Here is a 12,764-nt window from a genome sequence, read left to right as displayed (position 1 = left end):
CAGAACAGCAGCCCAGGCGCTCCTGCAGATGTACATGTCAAGGTCACTCGAATTGTGGCTTTCCGGTTGAAGGTAGGATATCTCAGGCGGCTGGCTTTGAAGACTGGATACCATAATGCTCAAGCTTCCTTTCAGCACCACTGTTGACAGCACTTAAAGTTTGCCTGGAGTGGTGCGTGATGAGGCCATAGTCTCTGTGTCTGTTGGAGCTTTGTAGTGCCCTGGTTGATCTCAGAGGGCAGGCCTCCAACTTATTTATAGCTCTGCTGTGGGTGTCAGAGGAAATGGGGCTGTGGCTGGGGGCGAGGCTTATGTTTGCCCTAGGAGAGGACTCTTCCTCCCAACCACACTGAGCTCATCTTGGAGGACCATCAGACAGCGGTGGAGGCAGAGGGCAGTGGATTTGTAATCCGGCCCAAATGGCGATGACCCAAAGCATTTTCGCTCAGCCACCGCTTTGGTAAACACACAGGCAGCTCATTGATAGCATGTGTGACATTCCTCCATCCCATCTCAGTATCCCGGCCCAGCTCAGTCTGTTCTCAGATCTTCAGGCCTGCCTCCAGCTGTGAGAGCCCTGCCCCCTTTGACTTGTAGTTGACTCCCCGCCTCCCCATTTGCTCTCTGGCTGCAGTTCATCCAGCGTATTCTCTTACGTCATCCTGTCTCATATCTATCTGTTTACCATCTTCTTATTCTTGGCTTCATCCTCTTCCTTCTTGCATCATTTCCTATTCAAACAAAAGACAAACCTGTTGAGACCTGTTGTATTGCGAACCAGTTCACAAAACTATGAGACAACTAAAACCTAAAATGTGTTTGGCTGGACCACTTTTATCACTGATTTGCTTTACTTTGATATTTTTAAACAGATAATTGTTGATTGTGTTAAGCAGAGATTAAAGTTAAAATAAAATAGGTGAAAAAATGTGTCAACATTTTTTCTTGAAAGATCTTTCAAGTTTGTCCAATTAAATCTTTATTCTACTTATACAATACTTACATACCAGCACCCCAAAGCAAGGTTATCTTGAGGAAAAATGAGCCAAAAAGCGACACTTTTCAGATATACTGTCAGTGTGCATTTCAATACATCTGTATTCAATACTCCCAGTTTTATGTTTCATTTATTTCTGAGTCACTGTCTAGTTAAAATTTTTGGATCCGTGTTAACTGTAGGTCTGATTAACAAAGAAAGGAACCATAAAAAACTTCATCAAACATCTATTTTAATGATCTGCCATTTTCCCATTTTTACAGTGGCATACCAGGGCCATTATAGATTAAAAAAAGAAAAAGAAGAAGCAAAATACAAAAAACAGAATAGAGTGAAGGGGACTAATATTCCATTTCCAAGATTACAGCGGTACATTTATGATTTAAAAAACCCTCAGATTATAATTAAATTATTAATTGACTATTAAAACTTGGAGATTACAAAGTCATTAATTTGCACGATTAATTCTCAGAGATAAACTGACAGAAAGTCTGATAATGCAGTACAAAGAGTAACAAAGACTATGTAGGGAGGACGTTGTGATGAAAGAATTGATAAAGCACAGGACTTTTATACAGCAGACTGAGGTTTGTGTCCTGTGTGAGTCGGTGTTGGCTTATTACTCTTATTACTTTTTTTTAGAATTAGCTGACTTGTTGTTATCAGTTTTTAACATGTATGAAGGGGCTGAATGCACACTGTTTACATAAGCTTTAGCAGAATAGCTGAACAAGCCTGTTTGTTTTAATGTCTTGTTTTGACGTTGCTAGAACACCTAGGGAGGACTTCTAAATATACAACTTCAATCTCAGAGAATAATTTCCTTTTTTCCTTAAATTTGTAATTTTATGCTTGTTAATATACCACTTTATTCTCAGAGAATTTCAGTTTTTTTTCTCATAAATTCACAATTTTAATCTTTGTTTTTTTTCTCAGAATATTACCACCCTCTGATATGTGCTTTTTTTTTTAAAAAAAAAAAATTTTTTTACAAATTTTACCTACAATGGCCCTAAAATACCGTTAAACCTTTAACCTGTATTAAAGATAATATTAAAGACAAGGAGGGCAGGAGAGTCTTGTTATCTATTAATAAATACATTTGAACAATCAATCGATGTTATCTCCATTGAATCACATCATAATCATGTACATCATAAAGAGTATTAATAAATAATGTAACAGAATATCAGTAAGTACAGATGCAAAAAAATGAATATATATTGGAACATAAATAGCAATGCATTCAGTGTCTGAGCAGTAAAGGCCACTTATTAAATGCTGTTGTGCTGATATGCACAGTGTAAATGCAGAATAGGCTACAGTTTCATAATGCAAGTGTGGATGTTTACCAAACTATTTTTTAAATACCAACCGTGCTGGCAGTAGTAATGCGGTGAAGAATTGTGGATGCAGTTAAGGAGATATGATGCACCCGTTGCCTGAACTTGCCACCCTGACCACAGGTGTGATTTATGCTGCTTTGCATCTCAGCATTTTAGATTATTCATTCGTGCAAGTGAAAATAAGACAAAGGATTAAAAAAATAGCAATGAAAAATAGAATGCAGGGAAAGGAAAAAAACAAATCAAAAAGAGATTTTTCACTACCTACACCTAAACAATTTAAAATAATCTGCACAATATTCAACATAGAGTTATGAGCAGAATGGATGACCAGAGACTGACTGTCAGGGCGGCTCTTTGTCTACAATCCTTTTGCTTCTTTCTAACCATCACAGCTGAGCAGTTGGTACAGTAACCCTTATCCTTCACCCTCAGCTAGCTAACCTCCTGACCTACTTCCTCTGGTCCCCAATACATTTCTGTCAGCAGCATCTTGTGGTTGAGGCTGAGGTGGGCGTGCACTCATCCCACGGCCATTATTGGAAGCAAAGTTAACAGTACGTCGAGTCAAGGCATGTCTAAATAAACAATGCACTGACGTATTGCAACTAGCTACCCGTGATGGCTGGTCTCGACACCTCTAAACAAACAAACAAACCAATAAACATGCATGAAAGCAGAGGGATGAGGAGCAAAGAGGAAACACGTTAACACAAGCTTGGTTGCATTTCATGAATAATTCAAGTCCTTGTGACTTCTGAGAGAGAGAAAGATGCCCTACACACACACACACACACACACACACGCACTGACACACCGATCACAGCGGTACACAGAGGAGGATAAGTGGGGAGTGTGTGAATGTGTGCTGCAGTATGACAGGTTGAATTCATGGTATTTAGGTTGAGCTCCATTTCAAGATTTCCCTTCACCGCTGGAGTCGGAGGCTAGCATTAAATGTAAATACAGTCATCCTGTTTATCCGCCTTCATCCCATCATGCACCCCTGGTCTATCCCATACTTCCCCCCTCTGTCCTATTCATCATACTATATGCCTAAATAATCAAGGAGTTACAATAACATTAGAGTATTCTCTGACTTACAACCTAAAAAGAATCTATTGGCAGTAATGGACATGTTGACACTTGTCCAGACACTGAATTTGATATTCACCGTGTTGACAGAAAGAAATTAAAGTATAAAAAAAACCCTCTCCAGATGTATAGAGTCATGAGCTCCGATGATACAGAAACTCAATTCAGTCAGTTCAATCACAGCCTGGTGATAAATATTCAAACAATGAACTATCCATGAGTGTTTTCCAATTACAGTTCGAAGTTGCCTGTTGCTCTCTTTTAAATGTCAACTGGTAAAATAGTTGTTTTTTTTAAACAGATAAATAGTTTTGGAAGAAATGTTTTATGAAAGCAGCCCTTGAGGACAAATACTTAAGGTTATACTTAAATTATACTTAAATACTAAGATTTGTTTATTATGCAGCTGATGCTTTAGTCCTTCAGTGTCTTCATGCCGCCTGTTGCTGTAAACCCACAGTATGACAAGGTCCGCTATGGCCTCATGAATGATAATGATAAAAAGTGTAGTGCAATTTTTTAATAGATATCTCAACATTACCATGACATGTGCTTAATATCCTATTATAAGGTAGCTGTTCTGTTTTACCCCCTTTTTTAATTTTTTAAATTTTTTAAAACTTTTTTTCTAACCTGCATTTATAATAGCCACTGTTACCTCAACATTTAGGGGTGTTGACTCGCTTGCTGTTGTACCTGAGGTTAGATCAAGGGTTGGTACCAGTTTTGTCGGTGTGTTAAGGACTGACCGATCTTGGACGTGTTAGCTTGGCGCAGGGCCTGGAAGAGTGAAGAGACAGCCAGCCTCAACCAAGAGAGAACTGTTGCTTCTTGTGATTCCAAAGTTGTCTCGATAAATGTTATGTCCTTGTTTTGATGGGAATTTATTAGATTTTATTGATAGCAATGCAGTTGTCAATTCTTAATTATTTCTGAATCTGAACACTGAAAAGGCAGTGAGATGCAGCAGAGTGCTAACATTATTATGACATAGGATATTTATCCTTGATGAGCGACATACTGCCCGCTTAGGAAGCAGTTCCACTTGTGCGTTGAGTGTCAAATACATGGCATTCCTGGGATGACACAACAGAAAGAAACAGGTTTTCCCGTGCCGAAAAAGCTGGCCTACGTGCGCAAATTTTGATGGACAAAGGGTATTAGTCACACCAAATGAATAGCCTAAATTAACCACAATTGTTATTTTACATATTTGTAGCAGTTTGTTAGCAAGTGAAACCAAAAGCAGTGTATTGCTTTTTTAAACCAGCTGAATTGATTGTACTAGTGTAAGTATTGGATTTTATCTATTTTCGTTAACAAATAGCTATTTATTACTTTTAACTCACAAGGAACCCGCCCAGTTCTGCTGAGAATTAAACACATCTGTTTGATGAAAAACGCATTATTAAGGGAAGATTTTAGAAAATGACTTTAACATGTTTAGTGCAAGATAACATGAAGGGCATGAAAATAAAAGGCTTGTTTATGAAACCAGAAAAATATGAAAAGTGCAATACAAGTGGCCTAAGACTATTAGGTGGCCTCGGTCAGCTCTTACATTTTCTAATTGAGTTTGTTTCTTCCCACTGAGAGCACAATATATTGTCCTTGTATGCATCTTGCGTCTTTGTCTTGCCTTTTTTAAAATGAGTACACCTTTCCCCTATGCATTTTCCACTTAGCAGTTAGTTTTCATATCAAACTCCACTCAGAGCGCCCCCTGAATGCCTGCGGGTGACTCAGCTTTGTTGCTTGTGTGTGTATGTATGTTGACAAAGTGTTTATGTGCTGTTCTGAGAGGTCTGTGGGTTTGAATACACTCCCCCATTTGGCTTTGGCCAGGGTGGGCAGTTTTCCCCCCCCCTCTCTCTAGCAGGTTGGGTTGAGGGGGACATGGATGATAGGGAGGCAATTCACAGAACAAGATGTTCTTTGATATCCTCCAGACAGGTTGCATCACTGCTACTGGCCCGGGAACGCTGACCTGGATATTTAGGTGCAGCAACTTTACGGAAAGCCTGCATGAGTGTGTGTGTGTTTGGGTTTTCTATTCTCTAATCTATTCTCTAACCCCTCCATCAAGTAGCAACTTTCCAGGACCTAATTAGGGCCAGTGAGGGCCACTATTGACTCTGAACACAACAGTCTCTGCTTGCTAATGAGACCCCAGAAATAAAGATTGCTGACACAAAAGGAGCTGTTTTTTTTCAGAAATCCTTTAATTAATTCACTTTTTCCTTTGTCTCTTTTCAGCTCCAAAGACCTGCAGCTCGAAGCAGTTTGTGTGTAAAGACGGGGTGACGTGCATCTCTAAGGGCTGGCGCTGCGATCGGGAGAAGGACTGCCCAGACGGCTCCGACGAGGAGCCTGATGTTTGTAAGTCTTCAAAAAATGTTAGATATTGTGTCGAAAAAGTCCACTCTATTGAATCCAAACACTGTGGGCAACCCAAATTGTTATGATCTTGCTGAATCTCACAGCGGCGTGAACTTTGGCTGACATTTAAACCATTCAGGGAAGATAATTGCAGTGGGACGGAAATGCTTTCAGCTTATGCAGATCTCTATATATGCATTATATAATTTAAAGCACCACTGGTATTGGACATTTCTTTTTCACATTATGTTTTATTATGTTATTATTACGTTTATAAATTGTGTGGAACTATGTGGATTACACACCTTATTTAACAAATATCAGGAGGTACTTTAATGAATTATCTAGGTATTTCTTGCATCTGTGTGCATTATTGAATCAATATCGAAGCAATTGGATCAATATTGAATCGTGACCGTAAGAATCGAAATTGAATTTAATTGTGAGGTTCTTGACAATACCCAGCCCTATGGAATAATCTTATCTTCTATGATATGAATAAGGGGACATTACAGAGTGGTGGAAAAAGTACTTATATTTTGTCAAATAAAAAGTAACAATATTTTGGTGTAAAAATACTCTGTTACAGTAAAAGTAAGCCTTTAAAACCGAGCACACGTAGAGATTTCATTTTATCTTGTATGTATCCCTTTTTTTTATTATTCTGTGAACAGCTTATTCTAAGGTAGCAAAAACTCTATTCCATATCTGCCAATATATACCCCTAAATCCCACAACACTTGACCTTTAAAGTACCCCAAAAAGTACTCCTCAACAGGTGCAGTCTTAAAGTGCAAAACGTGCTGTGCTGGCTTTAAAGACAGCTTGTAATAGCAAAGGTATGCTAATATGTCATTGTAGAGTATGATCCCTTCAAACACATTAGAAAAGCAGTCGCAGGCTAACAGACTAATGTTGTTGGCCCATTAGATGTATTTGGCTAATGGCAGCCGGGCTGGAGAAAACAATGGGATGTTTTATCAGCGAGCGAGAGAGGTCGTTCTGCCTTATAATAGTCTTGTCATGCCCAATTAGGAGATTTACAAAGTTTGTCTTTTTAAGATGGATGTGATTTCCTTTTGCATTCAGCGCCACAGAGGATGCAGTCATGAGACGAACCGAAAGTCGTACTAAAAAAAGACAGCCGTCGTTTTCAAAGTCTTCATTAGAGTGGAGATGCTTTGAGGCCGAATCCCTGGGGAGGGGATGAAAGCAGCAGTGTCTTTTCGGTCAGCCTCTCAGACTGAAACGCCTGTAGTTTTCTAAGAGGACAGAGGGCTGTGGGTGGTGGTGGGGGCACAGTGTTTAGAATCGAGGGGGGGTTGGCCTGGCAGAGAGTGAGTGAGGCCGGGGTAAAGTGCCGTAGCTGCAGTCTAGACGCAGAGACTGCATGAGAGTCGGTCTGGAAGTCATTAGAGACTCGCCCAGAGCAATGGAGAAACCTGCTGTTTTTCACAACCTGCTCTTCTCCCCCCGTCTCATCTGCGGGCCAGCCTCCTTCCGTGTCTCTATCTGGGACAGAAACAACAGTGACTCCATCCCCTGTCTCCTGCTACTCCCTTTAGCTTATGCCAAACTCTCTCAAAAACAACAGTTATAGGAGCTGAGCTGTGGAGGGACCTGCCTCCTCTCAGTGTCAGGGTGGAAAATCCAAAGAAGTGAGTCAGAGAGAAAAAAATAAACACCAATCCTTATCTTCGCTTGCTTAGGATGTAGGTGTTTTGTTGAAGGTATGACAATGGTTGCTACTTTGAGTGCAGAATTCAGTACAGAAGGTTAAGTAGTCTGTCAGGGTGCTTTCACTTGAAATCTTTTACTTTCAGTAAAAGAATTGATTAGTCTTGTGATATTATTTTGTTTTCTTAAACCTCCTAAAAGAGCAAAATCATCTAAATGATCTAAAAAGTATTGCTTGAGTTACTAAAGCCTTATATAATTTATTCCTCTACACACCACCCTGCTGTAAACGGTTGCTAGTGCAGCAAATGTGCAGTTGAAAGAATCCCCCAACGAATGCACTATTTTCTTTATCAACACATTTACTCTATTAACACTTTTTAAAGATTTAAAGTTTATATCTTTATGGTTCATTTTTAAAGATTTACCTCTTCTGTGTAACCACATCTTTCGTTTTATTCAGACATTTTGTCACATAGCTTTCCTCTCTCTGCCCGTGTTTCCTGAGGCTCTCTACTGTCAAATATTCGTAAAACAAAACAAAATGCTATTTGGAAAACAAAGCTCAAGACCGTGTTGATGCAGAGCAGATGTTGGGAGTCAAAGCTGTGGAGCACTGAATGAATATCAACCTTGTTAAATGTTGTTTATTAGCTATGGCAGAGTGTTAGGGCCAGGCAAAAAGGAAAAAATTACAGGATTAAGTTGGGTTTTTTGCATTTTGAATATAATGTCAAAATGTTGAGTTGATATTTCAAGATTAAAGTCAAATAATTTGGGAAAAAACCAAACTATTTTAGTGCATATGGCTGCCTCAACGAAAAATCCCTTGTGTAGATATTCGGTGAGTGAACTTCAGAATTGGTTTTAGTAAAAGAAAATTATTTCTATTTCAGAGCATAAGTGCGGTAATAAGTATTTGGACTTTAAAGAAAGAGTGCCAAAAAAAACCCCACTTGAATGAATTTTTTTCTTATGCCCAGCTCTTACGCAGATAGTTTGACTTCATTCTCGATTTCAATTCCATTCTCGAGATTTCAACTTTTTTCTCGACATTTTGACTTTATTCACATCATTTTGGCTTTATTCTCAAAATGAAAAAAAAAATCCTCCTCCTTCGATATATTTTTTTCTTATGCCTGGCACTTAGACCAAAAGTATAACTTTATTTTCAACATTTCGACCATATTATGGACTATTCAACTTTATTCTTGCCATTTTGACTTTGTTCTTGACGTTTTTGACTTACATTATGACATGAAAAAAAAACAATGTTTCTCTAATACTTTTCTGTTAATTGCAGATAGATACAGTATGCAAGGGGAGAAAAATGATAATCCAATTTTTTTTGAGCTGGAGAAGTTCCAAGCATTGGAAATGAAAATTGAATGAAATGTCATGTTATCATATGCTTTACGAGTTTGATGTATCCCAAACTGTATGTACACCACCCGTGCACTGAGTGGCATTTGTAGTTTTATTGTTGTGATAAATGTGCCCTTTGTGAAGGTGCTTTTGCAGATGCTTCTGGTTGAAAAGATGCATGAGAGAGGTTTATTTATTCACTCATGTGGATGGGGCTTCACAGTGGCCTTTGTTAGTGTGTTGGCTATTGCCAGTGAAGTCAGCCACTGTCCAGTGCAGCTGCTTTGCCCCGCTGTGTAACCCCCACAATGCTGTTCTTTGTACCCCGGGGTGCTGGGTCAGACTGGTATAGAGGGATACTGAAAGAGTAAAACAAAAACAAAATGGTCGTCTGGACATATGACCTTTTATACAGAGCTTTGATCTGCATTCCTAATCAATGGACAACTGAAAGCCATGCAATGAAGATAAATGTGAAGATTATTTGTCTGGGTAGCCATCAGGTAGGGTGGAGGCTCTGTAGAGCTGTCGTCTCCTCAGGGTGTAGACTTTATTGGGGTCCTGGAATATTCCCACGTGCAGTGAGTGTGCCCTGGAAACGCAGGAAGTGTGTAACGCTGAAATGACGTCCCCTGCCTCTGGCCTGTAATAAGGGCAGTTTAACAGACAGTTCCCACCTAGGCTGCAATTATCTCTTTAAGAGATGAAGCACTTTTGTAACAGCCACTTTCAGAGTGGAAAACATAATCTTTCATGATGTAATGTGCATCTCACTGACTCCTATCAAAAGAAATAAAATACCACCTTAAAACGGATTAAATCTTTTATCTTTGATGTACTTGCTCAGAAGTTGGACCCACAGCAGTTTTAATAAGATGTAAGGAGGGCTCATTTATTTGTTTGGTGTGTATTTGATCAGTGGTGTCTTTGGCCAGACGGTTGACCCAAAGCCAGTAGTTATACTGTTCCGATATGGAAGAGGAAGTGATCTGTCTGATCCTGCCACTGTCTCCTAAAAGCAGCCACCACCCAGTGCAGATAGCCATCAACATGTTGAGGAAAACAGCCTTTTCCCAACATGAAAGAGTCTGTTGCCTTGCAGCGCCTTGTCCCGACAAGAGCCTGCTGCAGGTGTGAGAGCATGTGCACACAATGTGCCTCTCATACACAGACTTTATTTCTCTTACACAGGCAAACATTTTACCTTTCTAAAAAAGTTAAAAGATGCTGCACACTTTGTTCTTCAAACAAGGTTCCCCAATAGTCATTACCAGCACACACACAGTACACACAATATTCCGCAAGCATTACATCACACACCAGCAAAGGAGGTTTGTCACCATGTGTGTGCGCAACTCTTAAATCAGCTCATGCTTCATGACATAATGTGCCTGTAGTAACATCGAAATGCCATATATTAAGGCACAGAATTTTTTTTGCACTAAATATGATACTGTCACTGTAAGTTATGTGTTACATTTTACTTTTATTGAATCAGAGAGAGCAGAAACAACTTCCCCAATACCCGATGTTCTAGACTTGACATAGTTATACTACAGCACATTACTGCAACTTGAGCAATGATGTGCTGCAGAATAATTAATATTTAATGTACTGAAACAAGAAAACTAAGCTGGAGTACCTGCATTAACTGATTTTTTTTTTTTTTACACTTGGGGGCAGCACACAAGCTGTAAACTCGACAATGATGTATTACCGCCTTATAAAGTTGGTACGGCTAGCTTGCTACCAAACAGTTGTTATTTACACGACAACATTACACATTACATTTACACAGCAACATTAACATCAATTTAGTGTCATGTTTATGACTCCAAACTCGACAAATACTGACGCTTGGTCAGTGGCCCATGGCGTCAGATAACGACTCAAGCATCTGTATGAGACAGACAGACCGGTGCCAATTTATATGCATGGCTTCTTTTTGAAATAAACTTCAGTTTTTATAGGAAATGCAGTTTCTGCTTGTTAAATGCATAGTCTCATTAAAAACAAAAAAAAGTTAGAATGTAGGTAAAAAGGTTAATTTTTAGGTTTACATCCTTAGGTTTAGGCATCAACATCCACAGTTAGATTCAGAAAAACAACAAACAGCATGGTTTGGCTTAAAATAAGTTTGTTTGTTGCTAACATAATGTAATGTCAGGTGACATACATTACTAATGTACAATGCTACACATACAAGCACACTACGTTGTAATTAAAACAACTCCACTGACTTTTGGTTTCATACAGCAAACAGCGGTCTCCCTGATGAAGATGTGTTTGTCACATCCATCTTCCCTCTCTCAGGAGGGAAAGTCCATATAGGTTAGCTATGCTGACTTTCTTGCTTTTTATACTACATCAGTTGCTTTGAGCATCAAAAAATGCTGCCGCCCATTGCTTCTCATTCAGCCATTACAGGGTTCGTCAGAATCTGACGCCGAGGGCCACTTACTAAGCGTTGGTAATTGACCAGTTGGGAATGGGACCGGGTTGTTGGCCACTTTCACACTGATATTCACTGTATTTTGCTCTCTTTAGTTGTGTTCAGTTGGGTTGTCTGTCTGCTGAAGCTGGAAACAATCCTAATGGCTGCTAAGGCTGAAACAAAAGGTTACAGTTGTAAAGCAGAAGTCCAAAACAATGACCTGAAAGATGCTAAAATGCGCTGTAGAATTGAGGGGAACTGCAGAGGGTACACATACACATACATATTGTTTAGTGAGTGATATGGACAATTTGTGTACGCATGTGTTTTTTTTTTGTTTTTTTTTTACCAATTTCAAATTGCATTCTAAAATACATATTTCTTGTCATTTATGACAACAACTGCCAAGTTTTAAATTAAGTTTTGAGTGACTGAAAATGACTTCAGATTTTTGTAATAGTCAGGGTCATCCCGAACAGGACTGTATAGACAGCAAACTTCTAAAGGAAAGGATTATGAAGGTTTAAACATAAACAACTTTTTATGTGTTAAAATGTTGTTTAAGGGGACTTCCCCTTTAATTTTCTAAAAACAAAACAAAAAACTGCACAGTAGCCTAGAGAAAAATAACCTAAAACTTTACATGGTCATAGTTAAGGTTCATCCGGAATAGGATTACACTGATTATTTCTGCAAGCCTCAGAAGAAAAACATGTATTCATTTTATTAATGAGAATTTAAAAATTAGATCGTTTTCAGTGTGTTACAATATCATTAGAGCTGACTTTTCCCGTCCTCTTTTCGTGCCACGATTTTATCAGTTAGGCCTATGATTTTTTTTTATTGCATGAGATATGAGCATGAGCGCGTGTGAAAAGTGTCAATTGCCTGAAAGTTGGCAGCCCTCCTTATGACTCCATCTGACAAGGAAAGGAGTAAATTCAAAGTGTATTTAAGCACATATTTTCAGCAGCACCAAACTCATGCATGCCAACGATTCATAAGGGTCCCAAAATGAGTTATTACAGGCAGCAGTAACAGTAAAGACGTATAGAGAAACTGCATGCAGAAATAATATACATGTTCTATATAAGGGTGTGGTGAGCCGGATGTGATCCGCAGGCCACCAGTTGGCCATTTTTAGACGAGGACTTGAGGCCGGGGCAGTAGAGAGGGCAAAGCTGGCCCCCTTGAAGCAGGACAAGAGAGCCCAGCCTGTGTTCAGCCAAGAAAAGCGTGTCAGGGGTTTAAATTTTAAAAAGACCATTATGTAATCTCAGCAGGGCTCTCTGCAGAAGGGGGCGGGACAGGACAGAGGCACCCTTCGGGGGGAGGAGGGTAGACTCGGAGCAAGCCTGGGACAAGAGGAGAGATAGAGCGGGGGTTTATGATGCAGGCGAATAATATTAAAATGAAAGCCCCCCCCCCACCCTGCTTCATGAAGGTGTAGACACAGATGCTGCACACCTGG

At 39.4% G+C, this 12,764-nt stretch overlaps 1 protein-coding gene across 2 annotated transcripts in view; it reads left to right on the top strand.

Annotated features, from left to right (window-relative positions):
- Nucleotides 1–12,764, top strand: part of lrp1aa (low density lipoprotein receptor-related protein 1Aa) — a 125,753-nt gene that overhangs the window by 14,240 nt on the left and 98,749 nt on the right. For both annotated transcript variants that reach the window (XM_042499984.2, XM_088084293.1), the window contains exon 2: nt 5,695–5,817. In XM_042499984.2, coding sequence (XP_042355918.2) covers nt 5,695–5,817 — 123 coding nt within the window. The remainder of the gene's footprint in view (nt 1–5,694; nt 5,818–12,764) is intronic.

This window comes from Plectropomus leopardus, chromosome 2 (assembly GCF_026936395.1).
Source record: "Plectropomus leopardus strain MGB_pleo_1.0 chromosome 2, ASM2693639v1, whole genome shotgun sequence".
NCBI classification, from domain to species: Eukaryota; Metazoa; Chordata; class Actinopteri; order Perciformes; family Serranidae; genus Plectropomus; species Plectropomus leopardus.
Note: the sequence above shows the minus strand (reverse complement) of the source record. Positions and strands in the feature narration are given on the sequence as shown.